A 26,795-nucleotide genomic window follows, 5' to 3' on the forward strand; every position below is an offset into this window, starting at 1 on the left:
AGTTCAAAACTCCACTGCAGTAGGAAGCTGATTTAGACAATAGCATAGCATAACAACTCAATATAACAAGGTGTGAGGGACACCAATTTACTGACTTTACTCATGAAAGTCACAAAAACCAAAATACCTCAGGAAGTATGGCTGAAGAGCGTGAGACCTCACCCAATCCTCTTTCACAGACCGTGGCGTCAAACCTGGAGCGGTCCTTCTGCGTCCATAGTGGTGAGATTGTTCTCCCAAACGTCGATCTCACACGTCGGTCACAAAGTCGAGTCTCTGGCAACTACATACTGTGTATTCCAGTTTAAATGCAACATGCCCTGATCAGACAGATGCACCACAGCTGTGATTCCTGATTAACTGCACTTGATTGTTGTGTGGGCCGCTGAGAGGAGGTACTCGTGGCCCACCACCACCAGAGGGCGCCCTGCCTGGAGTGCGGGCTCCAGGCACCAGAGGGCGCTGCCGCCTCACATGAGCAGCCAGGGTGACAGCTGTCACCCATCACCTGAGACAGCTGACAGCAATCATCAGAGGGGTATATCAGCAACGGCATCTCCACCTCATTGCCGAGATATCGTTTCTACCGAGGAGGTAACGTATCCAGCCGACTGTATCACCTTTGAATACTTTTTGCCTTTATACAGAGAGAGAAGAGCAGCAGGAGACAGTATTGGATAAGTACTCACACTCCTGCACTTCAGTGTTTACTTGACGAGAGGGGGGGGGTGTACCACCGTCCGTGTTGCTGGGTGCAGCGCACCCACCTCTGACTGTTTTTGTTTCTCGCCAGCAGTACCAGATCCGACAAGCGGAGGCAGTGGTCACCTGGGAGTTCGGGACTTGGCGGCTCCAGTATTCCCGGGGTTCGGTTGCGGTGGAAATCGAGTGGTTCCGGTTCGACTTGGACAGACGTCTCCTACCTTCGAGCCTGCCCACACAACACCATTGGAATTCGGCTTATTCACGAAATTATCTGTTGTGTTTGTTGTGCGAGTTTCACAACAGTAAAGCTTTGTTATTTGACTTACTCCATTGTCCGTTCATTTGCGCCCCCTGTTGTGGGTCCGTGTTCCTACACTTTCACAACATTGATAACAAGCCACAGGTGATCAGGGTGAGGTCCTCAAACTCAGCCCCACGTCAGCCACTCAGTCCTGAACGCATACCACCTGGAGGGAGAAACAGAAAACAAAAACAAAGCCAGCCAAACACCCCAGCCCACAACAGTCTCTCTTCAAACGCTTGTATGTATTGGAGTCACTGAGCAAGTTGTTGATCTTGGCCTCGTAGTCCGATGTGTTCAGGACCACCGTGTATCTGCATCTATCCGCTGGCAGGATAAGGATGCTTTGGTTCTTCTACAAGGGTCAAGACAGAAGTCAGACTACCAGAACAAGAATTTTAGCTGAGGAAGCTTCTGCGATTTGAAGCAAAACATCCTTGCGTCAAGCAACACAGTCCAGTCGAAGATTCAAGCTTCTCTACTATGTGTATTACTGTTATTTATGTGCATTTTTGGCTTCTTCTCTTGTATATGTTTTGTTGTCATTGTAGTGTGAGATATGTGAGCATACCAAAGCACATTCCTATCAACTGTATTTTATTATTGTTGAAATGGCTATAATAATAAACTTGAACTAAATTATCATGGTTAAAACATCCAGTAACAATAAGGACCCCTGTGCGGTGTGCATTCTGTTATTTCTTTATTGCTGTTAGCATTTAGATGAGCTTGAGGTTAGTATGTTCACCACTGTAACAACAACATAAAATTCTCGTGGCAGATAGAAGGATCTGCACTATGCTGCCAGAAAGTCCATATCAGGAGAACAGACCTTGTTAATGATGACAGCTGTACACCAGTTATATTTTCATAAAAGGCCACCTCCGTGGCTCGTACCAGTTTTTGTTCCTATCATATTATTCTCAAGATACAAGCTTCTTTTAGCTTTACTGTAGCACCTTGTCAAAAACAGGTTTTGGATGCTTCCATTTGGTAGAGGTCACCATAGTTAGGTTCTATTTTCATAAAAGTAGACTACCCAAAGCATTTTCTGTTAAAAGCAGACAACAGGCTGATTCTTATGAATTTTGACCTGCTGAGTTCAAAAATTGTTGTTAGCATGCTGTATCTCTTCTCCTTCACTGCCTAATTTGTATAAAACAAAATGGCCGCCCAGTTTTTCATATTTTTCCAAAGTTTGCTTGTTTTTGCTCAAGAAATGCAATGAAAACTCTTTGAATTGCTTTTTGAACTGCTGGGTTCATACTGTAGTTTCTTATTTGCAAGTTGTATCTTCTCTCCTTCATCTCTAATATGCATGAAACAACATGGCCACCTACTGTTTTCATACTTTGTAGAAGTTTGTTCTATAAAAGAAATTGATAATAAAACCAATTTTTTTCCCATGCCTCTGCTGCACAGTCAGGCCTACAATTGCATGTATTGGTCAATCTTACTTATACTAGCCTGCTGAAAAACGTCTCCTGTGGATTTAATAATCACAGTATCGTTATATTCATTCCTTGATGGCATGTGAATGACTCGTTGTATTTTTCATTACAAATGCTGAAAAACATCATGATAATACTATGTGAAAACCTATATAATTGGCTTAGTACAGCACAGATAATGTATACAGCTTCAATATCAGAGGGCCACTGCTTTGATACCAGAGGGCAGGCCTCACTGGCCAGTGGCCAGGCACATGGTGCCACCGTGACTCAACAGCAGCAGCAGCAGCCACAGCATTGACATGGTCAATCAAACTGCATTATTCCATGATATATTTGTGGAGTTCATCCTTTCAAACTCACGTTAAGGAGTCTCTGAGATACTTTGTTCATTTATATCTGTGCATATTCATGTTCTAGTGTGTTGGTTTGTGTGGACAAGTTCCAGTCTTGTGGTATTGGTTTTGTAGTATAATATATTCTACTTAGTAGCATTAGATTAGATTTGTGTTGTCTCTTGTCTGCTCATTCTCTTTATACACACTGTGTTAGGTTGCCAGTGTCCCTTGTCACTAGATTGCTTTGCATATATTCTTGAAAGTGTTAGGTAGTAAGATAATATAATTGAATGTCTGTGTTCTCTAGCATTTACATTTAGCTGCATTCATCATTTAAACTGTGGAGTGACTTCCTCTTGTTACTACTTTCTCTTGTTGCGTACTTCAGGATAGTGATGCCTGCATTATTTGTCAGGACTGCACTAAAGAAAATCTTGTTCAGGGTCGTAACAAAGGAAGAGCTACATTGCAGGATCGTGCAAGAGTCCGTCACAAGCTCAAAGATATGGAGAACAAACTCACAACTGAGAGGATATTGAGTTCTGATGAGACATCTCTAAAGTGGCATAGATCCTGTTACAGTTGGTTCACCAACAAGACAAATATTAGGAAACTAGAGAAAAGGTCAATGTCTCAAGACACCGAGGAACCCATTGCAGGTCCCCCACTGGCCCAGCTGCAAGAGTCAGAATTGCCCCCAGTACATTCAAATGGGCCCTTTGCATATTCTGCTAGGAGGAAAGGCTGACAAGACTCTGCCCAATGTTGAGACCTTCAAGATGAATGAAAAGATACTGAAGACTGCAGGCTTTGATCATGATCTGCACATTGCTGTTGCTGGTTGTGGTGATCGCATAGCAGCAGAAGAAAAATACCACTTAGCTTGTTTCTCTGTGTTCATGCGCAATTCTGAAAGAACGTCACAACAGCATGACATTACACTAGCTGGCTTCAAAAAGAGCTTGAAACTTTGCTAAAAAGGGCTACACCTTTGCGTTGCAAGAAATTTGGCAACGATACTTTACTCTGTGCAAGGATGCTGAAATTGCCATTCCAAGTGCATATTAAATTAGGGGTGAAGGATTAAAGATACAGCTTGCCAACAACAATATTTAAATTCAACAGGTCAAAATACATAGAAATAGAAGTTTTATTTTCCTTTCAAATGCAAGCACAAGCAGACTTTTGAAAAGCTTCATGAGCGGCCATTTTGTTTTATGCAAATTGGTAAAGATCCAGCTGGGCAACAATAATTTGAATTCAGCAGGTCAAAATACAGAGAAAAGGATGTTTAGTTTGCCTTTATAGTACACTAGCATTGGGTACCCGGCGCTGCCCAGGTTAACCTGTTTTAGATATAGGCCAAATGCCAATCATTTTAATCAAAACAATTGCCCAACATTTGTTTTTGTCATTGCTGATGTCTTATAAATGTAATTTTAATGGGCTAAAGTTTGTCCAGCAGAACTACAAGAGATGGACTCCCCAAACTAAGTGGAAATACTTGGTTAAAAGACAAACACACTTGAAGTCCTTCGTGCAGACTTTGTTTTGCAATCAAATTTATAACAAAATTACACACAAAAGATAGGTAACAGTAAATGTAAATATCAATGAATCATCAATCAATCAATCAATCAATTTTTTTTATATACGGCCAAATCACAACAAACAGCTGCCCCAAGGCGCTTTATATTGTAAGGCAAGGCCATACAATAATTATGTAAAACCCCAACGGTCAAAACGACCCCCTGTGAGCAAGCACTTGGCTACAGTGGGAAGGAAAAACTCCCTTTTAACAGGAAGAAACCTCCAGCAGAACCAGGCTCAGGGAGGGGCAGTCTTCTGCTGGGACTGGTTGGGGCTGAGGGAGAGAACCAAGAAAAAGATGCTGTGGAGGGGAGCAGAGATCGATCACTAATGATTAAATGCAGAGTGGTGCATACAGAGCAAAAAGAGAAAGAAACAGTGCATCATGGGAACCCCCCGCAGTCTACGTCTATAGCAGCATAACTAAGGGATGGTTCAGGGTCACCTGATCCAGCCCTAACTATAAGCTTTAGCAAAAAGGAAAGTTTTAAGCCTAATCTTAAAAGTAGAGAGGGTGTCTGTCTCCCTGATCTGAATTGGGAGCTGGTTCCACAGGAGAGGAGCCTGAAAGCTGAAGGCTCTGCCTCCCATTCTACTCTTACAAACCCTAGGAACTACAAGTAAGCCTGCAGTCTGAGAGCGAAGCGCTCTATTGGGGTGATATGGTACTACGAGGTCCCTAAGATAAGATGGGACCTGATTATTCAAAACCTTATAAGTAAGAAGAAGAATTTTAAATTCTATTCTAGAATTAACAGGAAGCCAATGAAGAGAGGCCAATATGGGTGAGATATGCTCTCTCCTTCTAGTCCCCGTCAGTACTCTAGCTGCAGCATTTTGAATTAACTGAAGGCTTTTTAGGGAACTTTTAGGACAACCTGATAATAATGAATTACAATAGTCCAGCCTAGAGGAAATAAATGCATGAATTAGTTTTTCAGCATCACTCTGAGACAAGACCTTTCTGATTTTAGAGATATTGCGTAAATGCAAAAAAGCAGTCCTACATATTTGTTTAATATGCGCTTTGAATGACATATCCTGATCAAAATGACTCCAAGATTTCTCACAGTATTACTAGAGGTCAGGGTAATGCCATCCAGAGTAAGGATCTGGTTAGACACCATGTTTCTAAGATTTGTGGGGCCAAGTACAATAACTTCAGTTTTATCTGAGTTTAAAAGCAGGAAATTAGAGGTCATCCATGTCTTTATGTCTGTAAGACAATCCTGCAGTTTAGCTAATTGGTTGTGTCCTCTGGCTTCATGGATAGATAAAGCTGGGTATCATCTGCGTAACAATGAAAATTTAAGCAATACCGTCTAATAATACTGCCTAAGGGAAGCATGTATAAAGTAAATAAAATTGGTCCTAGCACAGAACCTTGTGGAACTCCATAATTACTTTAGTCTGTGAAGAAGATTCCCATTTATGAACAAATTGTAATCTATTAGACAAATATGATTCAAACCACCGCAGCGCAGTGCCTTTAATACCTATGGCATGCTCTAATCTCTGTAATAAAATTTTATGGTCAACAGTATCAAAAGCAGCACTGAGGTCTAACAGAACAAGCACAGAGATGATCCACTGTCCGAGGCCATAAGAAGATCATTTGTAACCTTCACTAATGCTGTTTCTGTACTATGATGAATTCTAAAACCTGACTGAAACTCTTCAAATAGACCATTCCTCTGCAGATGATCAGTTAGCTGTTTTACAACTACCCTTTCAAGAATTTTTGAGAGAAAGGGTAGTTGGAGATTGGCCTATAATTAGCTAAGATAGCTGGGTCAAGTGATGGCTTTTTAAGTAATGGTTTAATTACTGCCACCTTAAAAGCCTGTGGTACATAGCCAACTAACAAAGATAGATTGATCATATTTAAGATCGAAGCATTAAATAATGGTAGGGCTTCCTTGAGCAGCCTGGTAGGAATCATAGAGAATAGAATCAAAGAGAATAGATTAAAGCATTAGTCCAGTAACCATAAAGAATTAAAGTGAAAGTTATTTTTGTCTAGGGTGGGGGGGGGGGGTAATTAAAATTCTGACCAATTTACTCATGCTTTCTTGATGGCATCATCAGGATGGGGGGTGAGGGCTATGAAATTACTGGGGTTATGGAATTACTGGTTGCCCAATAATTCCATGATTAAAGGTCTATAGATCTATAGGTCTATCTTTAAAAAAAATGGTATCAGTTTTTTTCCCCATGTCATGAGGATTCAGAATATACACTATATAGTTTTTACACCTACATATTATAGTTTGGGAGTTTATCCCAGACAGACAGACAGACGGAATTAGCTCTTTATGTATATAGATGGCCCTGCTTGTCTAGTAATTCCATGATTAAAGGTCGATAGATCTATAGACCTGGGCAACCAGGGCAGCTTGACCCAGTTGCCCAGTAATTCCATGAAAGATAAATAGATAAGAGAATTGATTAAATCATTAATTTTTTGGGTACGTTCAACTTTAAAAAAAAAATGGTACCAGTTTATTCCCCAAGTCATGAGGATTCAGAAATATATAGTTTATAGGTCACGTATTATAGTTTGGGAGTTTATCCCAGACAGACAGACAGACAGAATTAGCCCTTTGTGTATAAAGATATGCATCCAAAATTGTGCATATTTTGATGTAATTGCCGGCCATTTTGCTTTATGAAAATTAGAGCGTGAAGGGGTAAAGATGCAGCTTGCCAACAGCAATTTTTGAACTCAAAATGCAGGAATCAGTCTGTTGTCTGCTTTTACCAGAAATTGCCTTGGGCACTTTGAGCTTCTTTTCTGAAAATGGAACCTTACTACCACAGCTCTCCAAGCATAGTTGGTCTTTGACTGTTAGACCTTCTTGCTGTGAGATAATAGTGGTAACCACTGTGCCCATGTGCTACCACAGTAATAGTGAAAAACGAGGAACCACAGAGGCAAGAGAGCAGCTTTTATGACAGTGGCTTGCAAAAGCATTCAGCCCCTTAGTATTTCACACATTTTAATTTATTTCTGCCATTTCAAATACAAAAAGTAAACCAGACTTCTCAATATAAAACTTCTGAAATGATCTTCCTTAAACTCAAAGCAAATCTCTACAGCTTGATATCGATTAATTAAAAATATGAAAGCCAAGATGATGGGTTGATTAGTAATGGAACTCGCTGGTATAATACCTGTAAATTATCAGTTTTATTGCCAGTTTTCTTCAGACAAGTCAGGGGATGGATACATGAACATTTCCAAGTCACTTTGACTCTACTTACAAACAGTATGACACTCTATGTTAAATCTGTGTGGAGTAGACAGTTCTCAAAAACTGAGTGACTGTGCAAGAAGGAGAAGAGTGAGGAAAGCCACCAAGACACCCAGACATCCCAGAAGAAGTTACAGGTTTCTGTGGCTGTGATTGGAGAAATTGTGCACAGTGCATATTTTGCATTTTGTATCCCCAATTATACAGCTTCATGAAGAAGTGGTATTGAGGAGAATTTTCTTAATAAGAAGACCTGAAAGTTCAGCTACAGTTTGCCAGAAGGTACATCTGAGCTGCAAGCCTGGATTTGATGTTTTGGTGAAAGAAAATCTCAAAATTTGCTTTGAGTTTAAGGAAGGTAATTTTTAGAAATGTTTTATTGAGAAGCCTGATTTACTTTTGCATGTGAAATGGCATAAATAAATTAAAATGTGTGAAATACAAAGGACCTGAATACTTTTGCAAGGCATTGCATATAAAGACCCAAATTTGTGTCTGCTCCAGTTAAACATGCACATGAAAGGAACCCTCTGTTGTGTGGGCCGCTGAAGAGGAGGTACTGCTGGCCCACCACCACCAGATGGTGCCCTGCTTGGAGTGCGGGCTTCAAGCCCGAGAGGGCGCCGGAGCCACTGGGAGTGACAGCTGTCACTCATCCTCAGCACCAGCTGTCACTCATTCATCTCATCACCATCACCATAAAGGCCGGACTGCAACTCCACCTCCTCGCCGAGAAATCAGCTACCATTCAGGTAACCTTCTCTGCTGTGATTTTGTTGTATCTAAACTTGTTCTGTGTGCAGCCGTTTTCCTGTGGACTCAGTCTGAAGCTGGATTGGCGGATAGTGGGAGTGCGACGGTCTTCGCTTCTCACTCCATCCAGGGAAGAGACTAACAGGAGCTGCACGGGTGAAATTGTTTCTAGAGGTGGAGGTTCTCCCTCCTAACTGTGTACAGACTGTGGGATTACTGAGTGTGCGAACTCACACTCATCAGGACTGTCTCTGTTCTCTGCCAGCAGTACCGGGTCTGACTGCTGAAGACAGCGGCCACCTGGGGCGCAGGGCTTGGCGGCTCCGGTGTTCTTCAGCTCCGTTGGTGGTGGAAGCTGTGTGGGATCCGGGTCTTCTCTCGCCAGGCGTCTTCTATCATCGAGCCTGCCTACACGTCACTTTGTGTATAATTGACAGTCCACCATATTGTTATTGTCTGTACGTCGTTGTGCGATTCACAACATTAAATTGTTACTTTTGGCTTATCCATTGTCCGTTCATTAACGCCCCCTGTTGTGGGTCCGTGTCACGACACTTTCACAACAGGATTTTTCGGCCAGCGTCATGGATCCCGAGGGGTGTCAACCATCGCTTGAACAGCCAATGGAAGAGCGAGGTGCACAGGCACCAGCAGGAGGCGTGTTGGGTGAGCTGCAGTACATCTTAACCGCCTTTACCGCTCGGTTGGACTTAGTTACCGAGCAGAGCATTATTCTCAATCGTAGGATGGAGGCTCTCACCGCCCAGGTGGACGCGCATGCTCAGGGCGCTACTGCAGCACCTCCTCCTGCTGACCGTGTGCCAGAGACAGACATTCCGCTGGTCGTTCAACGAACCCCCCCACCTTCCCCTGAAGCATACATAAGCCCTCCGGAGCCGTACGGAGGCTGTGTGGAGACGTGCGTGGACTTCTTGATGCAGTGCTCGCTCGTCTTTTCACAGCGTCCCGTCATGTACGCGTCAGACGCTAGCCGGTGGCTTACGTTATAAATTTGCTTCGAGGAGAGGCACGCGCCTGGGCTACGGCGCTCTGGGAGCGAATTCACGGCTCCTAACGGTTTACACTGAGTTTGTGAGGGAGTTCCGACAGGTGTTCGACCACCCTTATAGAGGCGAGACCTTCAAGCGTGCTGCTGTCGATACGGCAGGGGCGTCGGAGCGCAGCGAAGTATGCAGTCGACTTCCGCATCGTGGCAGCGCGAGCCGGCTGGAATGCTGTTGCGCTCCGCACCGCCTTTGTAAACGGACTGTCTCTGGTCCTTAAGGAGCACCTGGTGACGAAGGATGAGCCACGGGATTTAGATGGGCTTATCGACCTGGTTATACGGTTAGACAACCGATTAACAGAACACCGACGGGAGCGAGATGAAGGGCGTGGTCAGGCACAAGCCATCCCTCTTCCTCCCGGGTCCGAAAGGGAGCCGACTTCCCCACGCTCCACTGCCAGGGCTCTCCACGTGACAACAGCTCCCCCTGCTGGAAACGAGCAGGGCCAAAAAGCGATCAGATCAGAGACAAAGGAGGATCCGTGGAGAGTGTTTTCTCTGCAGCTCAACTGAGCACACACAGAGAGAATGCCCCGAATGGTCAAAACAGCAGCACTCGTCCTTAGAGACTGGGCTAAGGGTGGGTCACAACACCCACGCGGGGAAACCCCGAAGTTCTGCACGAATCCAGTCACGATCCTGAGCGGGGATCTAACCCTTCACGCCCCAGCACTGGTGGACACGGGGTCAAGGGAATCTGCTGGATAGCAGATGGGCAAAGGAGGTTGGGCTCCCTCTAGTCGCCTTACCATCACCATGTCGGTGCGGGCACTAGATGGCACCCTTCTTCCACTAATCACACACCACACAGCCAGTGACATTGGTGGTGTCTGGAAATCACAGAGGATATTGTGTTTTATGTAACCCTTTTACCTCCAGAGTGATTTTGGGTTTTCCATGGGTGTTGAAACACAATCCCCGGATTGATTGGCTGTCTGGGGTTGTGGTTCAGTGGAACGAAACCTGCCACTGGGAGTGTTTAGGATCCTCGGTTCCACCCGGTTGTGACAGCTAAGGAGGAGGTTTTAGTCCCCCCCAATCTGGCGGCGGTGCCAGCCGAGTACCATGACCTTGCTGACGTCTTCAGCAAGGATCTGGCACTCACGCTGCCCCCACACCATCCGTACGATTGTCCATTGATTTGATACCGGGCGCTGAGTACCCGTCCAGCAGCTGTACAACCTCTCACGTCCGAACGCGAATCAATGGAGACCTACATCCAGGACTCATTAGCTGCCGGGTTGATCCGGAACTCCACCTCCCCGATGGTGCTGGTTTCTTTTTTGTGGGCAAGAAGGACGGCGGACTCCGTCCATGCATTGATTACAGAGGGCTGAACGAGATCACGGTTCGTAACCGATACCCGTTACCCCTGTTGGATTCAGTGTTCACGCCCCTGCATGGAGCCCAAATATTCACGAAATTGGATCTTAGGAATGCTATCACCTGGTTCGGATCCGGGAGGGAACGAGTGGAAGACGGCATTTAACACCCGTTAGGTCACTTTCAGTACCTGGTCATGCCGTTCGGCCTCACCAATGCGCCTGCGACGTTCCAAGCGTTGGTTAATGATGTCTTGCGGGACTTCCTGCATCGGTTTGTCTTCGTATATCTAACGATATACTCATCTTTTCTCCGGATCCGGAGACCCATGTCAAGCATGTACGTCAGGTCCTACAGCAGTTGTTGGAGAACCGGCTGTTGTGAAGGGCGAGAAGTGCGAGTTCCACCGCACTTCTTTGTCCTTCCTGGGGTTCATAATCTCCTCCAACTCCGTCGCCCCTGATGGTGGTGAGAGATTGGCCCCAACCAACAAACTGTAGGAAACTACAACAGTTCCTCGGTTTTGCAATTTCTATCTACTAGGTTCATCAAGGGCTACAGTCAGGTAGTTAGCCCCCTGACAGCCCTGACCTCCACAAAAGTCCCCTTCACCTGGTCGGATCAGTGCGAAGCCGCGTTTAGGGAGTTGAAACGCCGGTTCTCGACTGCACCAGTTCTGGTGCAGCCCGATCCTAATCGCCAGTTCGTAGTTGAAGTGGACGCTCTGACTCAGGGATAGGAGCCGTGCTATCCCAGAGCGGGGTCCGACAAGGTTCTCCATCCATGTGCCTACTTTTCCCACAGGTTGAACCCGCTGAAAGGAACTATGACGTCTGCAATCGGGAACTTCTTGCGGTGAAGGAGGCTCTTGAGGAGTGGAGACATCTGTTGGAGGGAGCATCGGTACCATTTACGGTTTTCACGGACCATCGGAACCTGGAGTACATTCGGACCGCCAGGCGTCTGAACCCCAGGCAAGCCCGCTGGTCGCTGTTCTTCGGGTTTTGACTTCTGGATCACCTACCGCCCCGGGACAAAAAACCAACGATCTGACGCCCTGTCCCGGCGCATGAAGAGGAGGTCAAGACCAAGCTGTCAGACCCCCCTGAAACCATCATCCCCGAGTCCACTGTCGTGGCCACCCTTACCTGGGACATGGAGAAGACCGTCCGGGAGGCCCTGACACGGAGCCCCGGACCCGGGGACAGGTCCGAAGAACAATTGTACGTCCCACCAGAGGCCAAGGCTGTGGTCCTTGACTTCTGTCACGGTTCCAAGCTCTCCTGTCATCCAGGGGTGCGAAAGACCGTGGCAGTGGTCCAGCAGCGCTTCTGGTGGGCGTCTATGGAAGCCGACGTCCGGGAGTATGTCCAGGCCTGCACCACCTGTGCCAGGGGCAAAGCCGACCACCACAAGGCCCAAGGCCTCCTCCAGCCTCTGCCTGTGCCTCATCGCCCCTGGTCTCACATCGTCCTGGACTTTGTCACGGGCCTCCCCGTCCCAGGGCATGATTACCATCCTCATGATAGTGGACCGGTTCTCCAAGGCGGCCCACTTCGTGGCCCTCCCGAAGCTTCCGACGGCCCAGGAGACTGCAGACCTCCTGGTCCACCATGTCGTGCGTCTGCATGGGATTCCCGGACATTGTCTCGTACGTGGTCCTCATTCTCCTCCCCGGTCTGGAGAAGTTTCTGCAGGGAACTGGGGGCCACCGTCAGTCTCTCGTCTGGGTACCACCCCCACGAACGGCAGGCAGCGGACGAACCAGGAACTGGAGCAGGCCCTCCGCTGCATGACCTCCGCGCACCTGACGGCCTGGAGTAACCATTTGGCCTGGATCGAGTATGCTCATAATAGCCAAGTTTCATCTGCCACCGGCCTCTCCCCGTTTGAGGTGTGTTTGGGGTACCAGCCCCCATTGTTTCCGCTAGTGGGGGAGAGGTCGGGTGCCCTCGGTCCAGGCCCATCTGAGGAAGTGCCGTTGGGTGTGTGTATCGACCGCTCTGCCCCTGCTCAGAGCCCGGACGAGGGCTAAGGCCCATGCAGACCGCCGGCGTTCCCCGGCCCCTGCATAACAGCCCGGGCAGGGGTTTGGTTATCCACAAAGGACATACCTCTACAAACGGAATCCCAGAAACTTAAGGACAGATTTATAGGACCCTTCACCAGCGTGAAGGTCCTCAGTCCAGCCGCAGTGAAGGTGAAGCTGCCAGCTTCACTGCGGATACATCCAGTATTCCATGTATACAGACTCAAACCCTGCCACACCTCTCCCCTCTGTGCCCTTGGACCGGCGCAGCCGCTTGCCCGGATCATCGACGGGGGAGCCGGCTTGGACGGTGCGCCGACTCCTGGATGTTCGTCGAAAGGGCCAGGGGTTCCAGTATTTGGTGGACTGGGAAGGATATGGACCCGAAGAACGCTCCTGGGTGAAGAGGAGCTTCATCCTGGACCTGGCCCTCCTGGCCGATTTCTACGCCCGGCCACCCAGACAAGCCTGGTCGGGCGCCCGTTTGAGGGGGGGGTCCTGTTGTGTGGGCCGCTGAAGAGGAGGTACTGCTGGCCCACCACCACCAGATGGCGCCCTGCTTGGAGTGCGGCTTCAAGCACGAGACGGGCGCCGGAGCCATGGAGAGTTGACAGCTGTCACTCATCCTCAGCACCAGCTGTCACTCATTCATCTCATCACCATCACCATAAAGGCCGGACTGCAACTCCACCTCCTCGCCGAGAAATCAGCTACCATTCAGGTAACCTTCTCTGCTGTGATTTTGTTGTATCTAAACATTGTCTGTGTGCAGCCATTTTCCTGTGGACTCAGTCTGAAGCTGGATTGGCGGATAGTGGGAGTGCGACGGTCTTCGCCTCTCACTCCATCCAGGGAAGAGACTAACAGGGAGCTGCACGGGTGAAATTGTTTCTGGAGGTGGAGGTTCTCCCTCCTAACTGTGTACAGACTGTAGGATTACTGAGTGTGCGACTCACACTCATCAGGACTGTCTCTGTTCTCTGCCAGCAGTACCGGGTCTGACTGCTGAAGACAGCGGCCACCTTGGGCGCAGGGCTTGGCGGCTCCGTGTTCTTCAGCTCCGTTGGTGGTGGAAGTTGTGTGTGATCCGGCTCTTCTCTCGCCAGGCGTCTTTATCGTCGAGCCTGCCCACACGTCACTTTGTGTATAATTGACAGTCCACCATATTGTTATTGTCTGTACGTCATTGTGCGATTCACAACATTAAATTGTTACTTTTGGCTTATCCATTGTCCATTCATTACGCCCCTGTTGTGGGTCCCGTGTCACGACACTTTCACCACCCTCTTTGTATTTCAGTAATGGGTAGAAATGTCCCAATCCAGTCGAAGCAGTTGAACTAAACCCAATTCACTGAATCAATATGTGTTCCTTCTCACTTTGTTTCATATGCATAATTTAACACAACTGCAGCATCCATTTAAAAATACAACCCCAATTCCAATGAAGTTGGGGACGTTGTGTAAAATGTAAATAAAAACAGAATACAATGATTTTCAAATCCTCTTCAAGATACTTAATGTTCAAACTGATAAACTTTATTGTTTTTGTGCAATATTTGCTCATTTTGAAATGGATGCCTGCAACATGTTTCTAAAAAGCTGGGACAGTGGTATGTTTCCCACTGTGTACATCACCTTTCCTTCTAACAACACTCAATAAGCGTTGGGGAACTGAGGACACTAATTGTTGAAGCTTTGTAGGTGGAATTCTTTCCCCATTCGTTGCTTGATGTAGGACTTCAGTTGTTCAACATTCCCGGGGTCTCCGTTGTTGTATTTTGTGCTTCATAATGCGCCACACATTTTCAATGGGTGACAGGTCTGGACTGCAGGCAGGCCTCTCTAGTACCCGCACTCTTTTACTACGAAGTCACGCTGTTGTAACACGTGCAGAATGTGGCTTGGCATTGTCTTGCTGGAATAAGCAGGGATGTCCCTCAAAAAGACATTGCTTGGATGGCAGCATGTGTTGCTCCAAAACCTGGATGTACCTTTCAGCGTTGATGGTGCCATCACAGATGTGTAAGTTGTCCATGCCATGGGCACTAACACACCCCCATACCATCACAGATGCTGGCTTTTGAACTTTGCGCTGGTAACAATCTGGATGGTCTTTTTCCTCTTTTGTCCAGAGGACACAACGTCCATGATTTCCAAAAACAATTTGAAATGTGGACTCATCAGACCACAGCACACTTTTCCACTTTGCGTCTGTCCATTTCAAATGAGCTCGGGCCCAGAGAAGGCGACGGCATTTCTGGATGTTGATGTTTGGCTTTCACTTTACATGGTAGACTTTTAAACTTGTAGATGTAGCAACGAACTGTGTTAACTGACAATGGTTTTCTGAAGTGTCCCTGAGCCCACACGGTAAGATCCTTTACACAATGATGTTGGTTTTTAATGCAGTGCCGCCTGAGGGATCAAAGGTCACGGGCATTCAGTGTTGGTTTTCGGCCTTGGTGCTTACATGTAGAAAGTTCTCCAGATTCTCTAAATCTTCTGATTATATTATGGACTGTAGATGATGGAATCCCTAAATTCCTTGCATTGAACATTGAAAAACATTGTTCTTAAACTGTTGGACTATTTTCACACAGTTGTTAACAAAGTGGTGATCCTCACCCCATCTTTGCTTGTCAATAGTTTTACATCCTCATTGAAGACAACTTGAATGCTATAGCTCCTCTAAAAAAGAGAGCTTTAAATCAGAAGTGCCTGACTCCGTGGTATAACTCACAAACTCGTAGCTTAAAGCAGATAACCCGTAAGTTGGAGAGGAAATGGCGTCTCACTAATTTAGAAGATCTTCACTTAGCCTGGAAAAAGAGTCTGTTGCTCTATAAAAAGCCCTCCGTAAAGCTAGGACATCTTTCTACTCATCACTAATTGAAGAAAATAAGAACAACCCCCAGGTTTCTTTTCAGCACTGTAGCCAGGCTGACAAAGAGTCAGAGCTCTATTGAGCTGAGTATTCCATTAACTTTAACTAGTAATGACTTCATGACTTTCTTTGCTAACAAAATTTTAACTATTAGAGAAAAATTACTCATAACCATCCCAAAGACGTATCGTTATCTTTGGCTGCTTTCAGTGATGCCGGTATTTGGTTAGACTCTTTCTCTCCGATTGTTCTGTCTGAGTTATTTTCATTAGTTACTCCATCCAAACCATCAACATGTTTATTAGACCCCATTCCTACCAGGCTGCGCAAGGAAGCCCTACCATTATTTAATGCTTCGATCTTAAATATGATCAATCTACATTCAACAAAAATATAAACGCAACACTTTTGGTTTTGCTCCCATTTGTATGAGATGAACTCAAAGATCTAAAAACTTTTTCCACATACACAATATCACCATTTCCCTCAATATTGTTAACAACCAGTCTAATCTGTGATAGTCAGCACTTCTCCTTTGCTGAGATAATCCATCCCACCTCACAGGTGTGCCATATCAAGATGCTGATTAGACACCATGATTAGTGCACAGGTGTGCCTTAGACTGTCCACATAAAAGGCCACTCTGAAAGGTGCAGTTTTATCACACAGCACAATGCCACAGATGGTCGCAAGATTTGAGGGAGCGTGCAATTGCATGCTGACAGCAGGAATGTCAACCAGAGCTGTTGCTCGTGTATTGGAATGTTCATGTCTCTACCATAAGCCGTCTCCAAAGGCGTTTCAGAGAATTTGGCAGTACATCCAACCAGCCTCACAACCGCAGACCACGGTAACCACACCAGCCCAGGTCCTCCACATCCAGCATGTTCACCTCCAAGATTCTCTCTCTAATTCTCTCTAATTTTTTATATAGCGCCAAATCACAACAAACAGTTGCCCCAAGGCGCTTTATATTGTAAGGCAAGGCCATACAATAATTATTAAAACCCCAACGGTCAAACGACCCCCTGTGAGCAAGCACTTGGCTACAGTGGGAAGGAAAAAACTCCTTTAACAGGAAGAAACCTCCAGCAGAACCAGGCTCAGGGAGGGGCAGTCGTCTGCTGGTACTGGTTGGGGCTGAGGGGAGAGAACCAAGAAAAAGACATGCTGTGGAGGGGAGCAGAGATCGATCACGAATGATTAAATGCAGAGTGGGTACATACAGAGCAAAAAGAGAAAGAAACAGTGCATCATGGGAAACCCCCCAGCAGTCTACGTCTATAGCAGCATAACTAAGGGATGGTCCAGCCCTAACTATAAGCTTTAGCAAAAAGGAAAGTTTTAAGCCTAAGTCTTAAAAGTAGAGAGGGTGTCCTGTCTCCCTGATCTGAATTGGGAGCTGGTTCCACAGGAGAGGAGCCTGAAAGCTGAAGGCTCTGCCTCCCATTCTACTCTTACAAACCCTAGGAACTACAAGTAAGCCTGCAGTCTGAGAGCGAAGCGCTCTATTGGGGTGATAGTGGTACTACGAGGTCCCTAAGATAAGATGGAACCTGATTATTCAAAACCTTATAAGTAAGAAGAAGAATTTTAAATTCTATTCTAGAATTAACAGGAAGCCAATGAAGAGAGGCCAATATGGGTGAGATATGCTCTCATCCTTCTAGTCCCCGTCAGTACTCTAGCTGCAGCATTTGAATTAACTGAAGGCTTTTTAGGGAACTTTTAGGACAACCTGATAAATGAATTACAATAGTCCAGCCTAGAGGAAATAATGCATGAATTAGTTTTTCAGCATCACTCTGAGACAAGACCTTTCTGATTTTAGAGATATTGCGTAAATGCAAAAAAGCAGTCCTACATATTTGTTTAATATGCGCTTTGAATGACATATCCTGATCAAAAATGACTCCAAGATTTCTCACAGTATTACTAGAGGTCAGGGTAATGCCATCCAGAGTAAGGATCTGGTTAGACACCATGTTTCTAAGATTTGTGGGGCCAAGTACAATAACTTCAGTTTTATCTGAGTTTAAAAGCAGGAAATTAGAGGTCATCCATGTCTTTATGTCTGTAAGACAATCCTGCAGTTTAGCTAATTGGTGTGTGTCCTCTGGCTTCATGGATAGATAAAGCTGGGTAGCATCTGCGTAACAATGAAAATTTAAGCAATACCGTCTAATAATACTGCCTAAGGGAAGCATGTATAAGTAAATAAAATTGGTCCTAGCACAGAACCTTGTGGAACTCCATAATTAACTTTAGTCTGTGAAGAAGATTCCCCATTTACATGAACAAATTGTAATCTATTAGACAAATATGATTCAAACCACCGCAGCGCAGTGGCCTTTAATACCTATGGCATGCTCTAATCTCTGTAATAAAATTTTATGGTCAACAGTATCAAAAGCAGGCACTGAGGTCTAACAGAACAGCACAGAGATGAGTCCACTGTCCGAGGCCATAAGAAGATCATTTGTAACCTTCACTAATGCTGTTTTCTGTACTATGATGAATCTAAACCCTGACTGAAACTCTTCAAATAGACCATCCTCTGCAGATGATCAGTTAGCTGTTTTACAATTACCCTTTCAAGAATTTTTGAGAGAAAAGAAGGTTGGAGATTGGCCTATAATTAGCTAAGATAGCTGGGTCAAGTGATGGCTTTTTAAGTAATGGTTTAATTACTGCCACCTTAAAAGCCTGTGGTACAGTGGACTCATCTCTGTGCTTGTTCTGTTAGACCTCAGTGCTGCTTTGATACTGTTGACCATAAAATGTTATTACAGAGATTAGAGCATTCCATAGGTATTAAAGGCACTGCGCTGCGGTGGTTTGAATCATATTTGTCTAATAGATTACAGTTTGTTCATGTAAATGGGGAATCTTCTTCACAGACTAAAGTTAATTATGGAGTTCCACAAGGTTCTGTGCTAGGACCAATTTTATTCACTTTATACATGCTTCCCTTAGGCAGTATTATTAGACGGTATTGCTTAAATTTTCATTGTTACGCAGATGATACCCAGCTTTATCTAACTTATATTGGTGAGTAAACAACCGTATTTTATGCCAGAAATGAGGTCCAGGTTGTTAAAAGCAGCATTTCTCCTTTAATTCGGGTTGTCTTATATACACGTTTAAGCTAACAGACAGCAGCTGGTTCATGCTCTGTTGGCTTATTAGAGCAGCAGACAACTGAAACAATCCTTCAAATGGGGATACAAGCATCAAATTCTGCACAAATACAGATGAGCAACTTTAACTTTTGACCCATTTACAAACTGAAACTGACCTTTGTCACCATTTTTTTGGCATTTACGCAATATCTCTAAAATCAGAAGGTCTTGTCTCAGAGTGATGCTGAAAAACTAATTCATGCATTTATTTCCTCTAGGCTGGACTATTGTAATTCATTATTATCAGGTTGTCCTAAAAGTTCCCTAAAAAGCCTTCAGTTAATTCAAAATGCTGCAGCTAGAGTACTGACGGGGACTAGAAGGAGAGAGCATATCTCACCCATATTGGCCTCTCTTCATTGGCTTCCTGTTAATTCTAGAATAGAATTTAAATTCTTCTTACTTATAAGGTTTTGAATATCAGGTTCCATCTTATCTTAGGGACCTCATAGTACCATATCACCCCATAGAGCGCTTCGCTCTCAGACTGCAGGCTTACTTGTAGTTCCTAGGGTTTGTAAGAGTAGAATGGGAGGCAGAGCCTTCAGCTTTCAGGCTCCTCTCCTGTGGAACCAGTTCCCAATTCAGATCAGGGAGACAGACACCCTCTCTACTTTTAAGATTAGGCTTAAAACTTTCCTTTTTGCTAAAGCTTATAGTTAGGGCTGGATCGGTGACCCCTGAACATCCCTTAGTTAGTGCTGCTATAGACTTAGAGTGCTTGGGTGGGTTCCCATGATGCACTGAGTGTTTCTTCTTCCTCTTTTTGCTCTGTATGCACCACTCTGCATTTAATGATTATGATTGATCTCTGCTCCCCTCCACAGCATTCTTTTTTCCTGGTTCTCTCCCTCAGCCCCAACCAGTCCCAGCAGAAGACTGCCCCTCCCTGAGCACTGGTTCTGCTGGAGGTTTTCTTCCTATTAAAAAGGGAGTTTTTCCTTCCCACTGTTGCCAAGTGCTTGCTCACAGGGGTCGTTTGACCGTTGGGGTTTTTCCGTAATTAGTGCATGGCCTTGCCTTACAATATAAGGCGCCTTGGGGCAACGTTTGTTGTGATTTGGCGCTATATAAATAAAATTGATTTGATTTGATTTAAATTGGTGCTAGTGGCAGCTGGTGGCTGATCAGAACATTCTTTGTAATGGGTCATAAAAAAATTGTTCCATGGAAGAGTTGAGTTTAACAGAATGTGAAGAATTGCATTTGCACACATATGAGTATCTGTCTGTTCATTGAGATTTAATGCAGAATGCAAATAATCTCACTTCACACATCAAGTCCGTGTAATCAGCCATAACCCTTTTGTAGGGTATGACCCATGATGTAGTGGATAGTCCACTGCAAGAAGTACTGGTTGTTTATTTTTGTTCTACAGGTTTGAAAAGCTGGACATCACACCAAAGAGCGCACAGAAGCTAAAGCCCGTGTTGGAAAAGTGGTTGGCTGAAGCTGAGCACTGGAATCAGAAAGGCCAGCAGAATCTCATGGAGTTTGTTGGCGGAGAGCCATCCAAGAAGCGCAAGCGGCGCACCAGTTTCACGCCGCAGGCAATCGAAGTCCTGAACTCCTACTTTGAGAAGAATGCCCTGCCCACAGGCCAAGAGATTACAGAAATTGCAAGAGAGCTAAACTATGACCGGGAAGTTGTGCGAGTATGGTTCTGCAACCGCCGACAGACACTGAAAAACACAAGCAAGATCAATGTCTTCCAGGTTCAGCAGTGATGTCTTACTGGGAGGGTTTAGTCATGATCATTTAGCTTTTTGAAAGCTGAAACTATAATACTGTGACACTATGTGCACTGTGTTAGATGCAGTGTAAACTTCATTAAGTTCATAAACTCTCTGAGATAATGAAGGAAATGAAAACATCCACAAGACTGATTAGAGTTATGCATTAGAAAAATGACTCAAAATGGGCTCTTACCGTGTTTTAATACTGGATTATGTGTACAGTAGATCTCTAGTCTGTACTAAAACTGCATGGTCCTCTTATCATATAGCATAAATATTTAAAAAATATTGGATGTAATTTTATATCAGTAGTTTTATATGCTTCCCCTCATTATGTGCAGGCATGCCTTTTTTAACATTTATGACTTTAAATTGCTTACTCAATAATATAATTTTCCCATTATAGTTAATTGAAGAGGAGAAAACGTGATTTTGAAGAGTCTTAATTGTCCACAGATTGTTAAAAATCTGGTGTTATTCTGACTGTGCACAAGATGTTTTGGGACAATCACCGGGGTACAATAAGCACACCTTTTCTATTACTGTATATTTAATACCAAATTCCTGAAGTATGTGCAAATAAATAAGAGTATAACTTTTATATTTGAAAACCCCCATCTCTTCATTCTATTAAGTTCACCAAAAGGAGAAAAAAACGAATGTAATATTAAAGCAAGCTTGAAAGACCAAAATAGGTTGTTACTACTATAGCGAGCAGTCCAATGTTTTTTTTTTGTAGATATTACTGGAAATTTTAGTAATGCAAATTATTTATGTTTCTTTATGTTGTGTAAGTACAGTGTGAGAAGAATATTCAATAATAGAAATTTCAAGCTTAATGTAGCTGGAACTGTTCCAGATGTCACTTGTCCCCGCCAGTATGCGTTTACAAATTGCACTCTTCATTTGGTGAGACTTTATTCACCGTATTTCCCCCATATGTCCCAGAATGCCATTTTAACCTTCATGTTAGAAGCATCAACACTTGCGAAGTGCAAATTAATTATTGCCATATTGCCATTTTTAAATATATAGAAGAAAAATACAAAAACATACATCACTTGCAAATTTACTAATGTTATTTTAAATGACTAAAACAGAAATTAAGTTAGACATACTATATAGCGAGTAGCTCAGTGGGACAAGGAGCTGGCTATCAGTATGTAGACCTGGGTTTTTTCTTGATCTCACTACCTGTAAAAAGATGCTTCATCTGCATTGTCTCAGTCCACCTAACTATAAATGTTTACTGGCCATGACTGGGGAAATAATGTGAGGTGGACTGGTGTCTTGCCCAGGGGCCGTTGTAAACTCTCATCTGCTTTAGGCTACAGAGATTAGCATGGGCATCGGGCCGATTATAAGATTTCTATTTTAAAATTTTAAATAATTATTTGACGGTTCGTTGGTTGGTTGTTTCTAGAACTGCTTTAAGTTGATTATTTCTCTACATTTCATCCCATTATTATTATTTTTGGTAACATGAAACTGTACGTTTTAGACATTTGTGTGTCTTTCTGTCCGAGTTCTACGCTTTGGTTTATGACTTTATGGTACCCTTCTTGATTGATGCAGTGTTTTCTTGTAACTGTTCTCATGTTGGCCTAACTTTACTTCTACTGTATTTTTCATGCTAAGGTAGTATCTCACATTGCCTGGTTAGATATAAAAATTAAACATTTTGAAATAATTGATAGGGAATGGGGCTTAGGTAGTATAATATGTTTGTGTTTACAAATGCAGTATTGACCTGTAATCTGGAGAAACAATGAGAAGACAGTTACGTTTACCTCAGCTTCTTCAGCTTTTTGCACTTTACTGACAGCAGGAAAAGTTAAGAAACAACCAGTGGTGGGCATAATTCCGCTAACCGATAATTATTGAAGCTAATGTTTTCATTATCGATTAGCTTTTCAGATAACTTTGAAAGCCATCAGCAGACTAATTATCTTCCGATAAATTTTGGTCTGATAAATTTTAGATTGCTAACCTATTTTTGCAGGCATGGTGAACAGAGCTTAACAGTTATGAACATTTATGAAGTCCAAGATAAAAGATTTGAGCACCTACCTGCTAAATATTTTGTAGTAGATGCACAGCTCTATCCTCTGCTAAAAGAGGAGAACTGGTCACAGAAAAGAAAAGCTCATTTCTTTTGACCCCATACAGATGTGCTGACAATATCACGCAAGTCATCCAGAGACATACAGTTTTAACTTATGGTTTAAATTTGAACCAAACTAATTTCAGACAAGTTATTTAAATTAACGTCACGTCTGAAGTTTTATAAAGTGAAAATATCAGATACATTGGAGTTTATTCCAGTAGATGATAGTTTCGCCTCCCTGCGTCTTCGGGTGGCGGAGTGGGGTGGGGGGTGTCTGACTGTTTGTGCATATGCACCAAACAGCGTTTTGGAGTATTTGGTCTTCTTGGAGTCCCTGAATGGAGGCCTGTATGGGGCTCTGGTGGGGGACTCCATTGTTCTGCTGGGGGACTTCAACGCACACGTGGGCAATGACAGAGACACCTGTAGAGGTGTGGTTGGGAGGAACAGCCTCCCTGATCTAAACCCGAATGGCCGTTTGTTATTGGACTTCTGTGCTAGCCACAGACTGTCCATACGAACACCATGTTCGAACATATGGATGCTCATAAGTGTACATGGTACCACAGCACCCTAGGCCGAAAATCGATGATCGATTTTGTGATTGTATCATCTGATTTGAGGCTGCATGTTCTGGACACTTGGGTGAAGAGAGAAGCAGAGCTGTCAACTGATCACTATCTGGTGGTGAGTTGGATCAGAGGGTGGGGGAGGACTTTGGACAGACCTGGTAAGCCCAAACGGATAGTGCGGTGAACTGGGACCGTCTGGAGGAGCCCACTGTCCAACAGATCTTCAACTCACACCTCTGGCGGAGCTTCTCGAGCATCCCTGTGGAGGTTGGGGGCATTGAACCAGAATGAGCAATGTTCAAAGCTTCCATTGCTGAACTTGCAACAGGGAGCTGTGGCCTGAAGGTCTTAGGTGCCTCAAGGGGCAGCAACCCTCGAACACCGTGGTGGACACCGGTGGTCAGGGAAGCTGTCTGACTGAAGAAGGAGTCCTTCCGGATATGTTATCTCAGAGGACTCCAGAGGCAGTTGCAAGGTACCAACAGCCCGAAGGGCAGCAGCCTCTGCTGTGGAGGAACAAAGCAGCGGGTGTGGGACGAGTTTGGAGCAACCATGGAGAAGAACTTTGGGTCGGCACCAAGGTGCTTCTGGCGGACCGTGAGGCACCTCAGGAGGGGAAAACGGGGAACCATTCAAGCTGTCTACAGTAAGGATGGGACTCTGTTGACCTCAACTGAGTATGTAATCTGGCACTGGAAGGAACACTTAGAGGGACTCCTGCATCAGACCAGAGCGCCCTCTATATTAGGGGCAGAGCTGGAAGCTGATGGAGGCTTTTCATCAATTTCCCTGGTGGAAGTCACTGAGGTAGTCAAACAACTCCGCAGTGGCAAGGCCCTGGGGGTTGATGAGATCTGTCCAGAAATGCTGAAGGCTCTGAGTTTGGAGGGACTGTCTTGGATGAGACGTCTCTCCAACATTGCTTTGAGGTCTGGGACAGTGCCTAAGGAGTGGCAAACTGGGGTGTGGTCCCTATATTTAAAATAAAGTGTGCCAACTACAGGGGCATTACACTACTCAGCCTCCCTGGTTAGTCTACTCCAGGGTACTGGAAAGGAGGGTTCGGCCGATAGTCGAACCTCTGATTGAAGAGGAAAATGCGGGTTCCATCCTGGCCGTGGAACAACCAACCAGCTCTTTACTCTCACAAGGATCCTGGAGGAGTCTGGGAGTATGCCCACCCAGTCTACATGTGTTTTGTGGACTTGGAGAAGCGTATGATCGGGTACCCTGGAGATACTGTGGGAGGTGCTGCGGAGTATGGTGAGGGGGTCCCTTCTCAGGGCCATCCATTCTCTGTACTCGCAAAGCGAGAGCTGTGTTCGGGTGCTCGGCAGTAAGTTGGACTTGTTTCCGGTGGAGGTTGGTCTCTGCCAGGGCTGTGCCTTGTCACCAATCCTGTTTGTGATATTCATGGACAGGATATCGAGGCATAGTCAGGGGAGGAGGGCTTCCAGTTTGGTGGGCTCAGGGTGTCATCACTGCTTTTTGCAGATGATGGTCTTGTTGGCTTCATCGGCCAGTGACCTCCAACACTCACTGGATCAGTTCGCAGCCGAGTGTGAAGCGGCTGGGATGAGGATCAGCACCTCTAAATCTGAGGCCATGGTTCTCAGCAGGAAACCAATGGATTGCCTACTCTGGGAAGGGAATATGGCCTTGCCCCAAGTGAAGGAGTTCAAGTACCTCTGGGTCTTGTTCATGAGTGAGGGGATGATGGAGCATGAGATTGACGCAGCAGGAGCGGTATTGCATTCGCTCTACCGCACTGTTGTGATGAAAAGGGAGCTGACTCAAAAGGCGAAGCTCTCAATCTACTGGTCAGTTCTCATTCCTACTCTCACCTATGGTCATGAGTGTTGGTCATGACCGAAAGAACTAGATCGTGGGTATAAGCGGCCGAAATGGGCTTCCTCAGGAGGATGGCTGGTGTCTCCCTTAGAGATAGGGTGAGAGGTTTGGTCCGCTCGGAGTAGAGTCGCTGGTCCTTGTGTTGAAAGGAGCCAGCTGAGGTGGTTCGGGCATCTGGTAAGGATGCCTCCTGGGTGCCTCCCAAGGGAGGTTTCCAGGCACGTCCATCTGGGAGGAGACCCCGGAGAAGACCCAGGACTAGGTGGAGAGATTATATCTCCACACTGGCCTGGGAACGTCTCGGGATCCCCCAGTCAGAGGTAGTCAATGTGGCCCAGGAAAGACAAGTCTGGGGTCCCCTGCTGGAGCTGTTGCCCCCGTGACCTGAACCAGGAAAAGCAGTTGAATGAGTGTGAGTGAATATCAGATATATGTTTTAGTTTTAAAGTAATGCTCTAATTTTAAAGGTTTTAGTGTGGACATGCTCTGCCCAGTGCATTATGGGTAACCTCAGTACATTCACGACAGAAGAAATGCATTTGTGATGCTCTGATCAGGGTCCACACGGACAACAGCATTAAACTCTTTGTATATTGTGCCTAAAGCTTTTGTGATATATATCTGGGTTTATAGATGTTATTATTGTGTTGGTTTTATGTAAAATGCCAGAAAAAGCTCAGGTTGCTAATCCATTATTTTCAATTGGAATATCTCACCCTGTTCTCTGTATCTTCCTCTGTCACACCAACCACCTGCATGTCCTCCCTCAGCACATCCATAAACCTCCTGTTTGGCCTCCCTCTTCTCCTCGTGCCTGGTGGCTCCATCCTCAGCATCCTTCTCCCTATAAACCCTGGGTCCCTCCTCTGCACATGTCCAACCATCTCAATCTCGCCTCTCTGACTTTGTCTCCAAACCGTCCCACCTGAGCTGTCCCTCTGGTATGTTCATTCCTAATCTTGTCCATTCTTGTCACTCCCAAAAAGAATCTCAACATCTTCAGCTCTGCCACCTCCAGCTCTGCCTCCTGTCTTTTTGTTAGTGCCACCGTCTCTAAGCCGTACAACATAGCTGGTCTCACTACTGTCTTGTAAACTTTCCCCTTCACTCTTGCTGATAATTTTCGGTCACAAATCACTCCTGCCACCTTTCTCCACCCACTCTACCCTGCCTGCACTCTCTTCTTCACCTCTCTACCACAGTCTCCATTACTTTGAACAGTTGACCCCAAATATTTAAACTCATCTACTTTCACCACTTCTACTCCTTGTAACTGCACTATTCCACCGGGCTCCGTCTCATTCACACACATCTACCCAGTCTTGCTTCTACTGACTTTCATTCCTCTTCTCTCCAAAGCATATCTCCACCTCTCCAGACTAGACTCAACTTGCTCTCTACTCTCACTACAGATCACAATGTCATCTGCAAACATCTAGTCTATGGGGACTCCTGTCTGATCTTATCCGTCAACCTGTCCATCACCACTGCAAACAAGAAAGGGCTCATAGCTGATCCTTGGTGTAATCCCACCTCCACCTTGAATGAGTCTGTCATTCCGACTGCACATCTCACCACTGTCACACTATTCTTGTACATGTCCTGCACTACCCTAATGTACTTCTCTGCCACTCCAGACTTCCTCATACAA

At 45.1% G+C, this 26,795-nt stretch overlaps 1 protein-coding gene and 1 long non-coding RNA gene across 3 annotated transcripts in view; both read left to right on the top strand.

Annotated features, from left to right (window-relative positions):
* pou6f1 (POU class 6 homeobox 1) overlaps positions 1–20,667 on the top strand; it is an 81,573-nt gene extending 60,906 nt beyond the window's left edge. For both annotated transcript variants that reach the window (XM_034173459.1, XM_034173458.1), the window contains one exon: positions 20,257–20,667. In XM_034173459.1, the coding sequence (XP_034029350.1) occupies positions 20,257–20,605 (349 nt within the window). In that variant the 3' untranslated portion in view covers positions 20,606–20,667. The remainder of the gene's footprint in view (positions 1–20,256) is intronic.
* LOC117513121 lies at positions 3,248–18,607 on the top strand. Its single transcript, XR_004561463.1, has 3 exons — positions 3,248–3,380; positions 12,676–12,679; positions 18,597–18,607. It is a non-coding gene; the product is annotated as an uncharacterized LOC117513121 (long non-coding RNA).
* Positions 20,668–26,795: the final 6,128 nt, after the last annotated feature.

Source organism: Thalassophryne amazonica, chromosome 6 (assembly GCF_902500255.1).
Source record: "Thalassophryne amazonica chromosome 6, fThaAma1.1, whole genome shotgun sequence".
NCBI lineage: Eukaryota > Metazoa > Chordata > Actinopteri > Batrachoidiformes > Batrachoididae > Thalassophryne > Thalassophryne amazonica.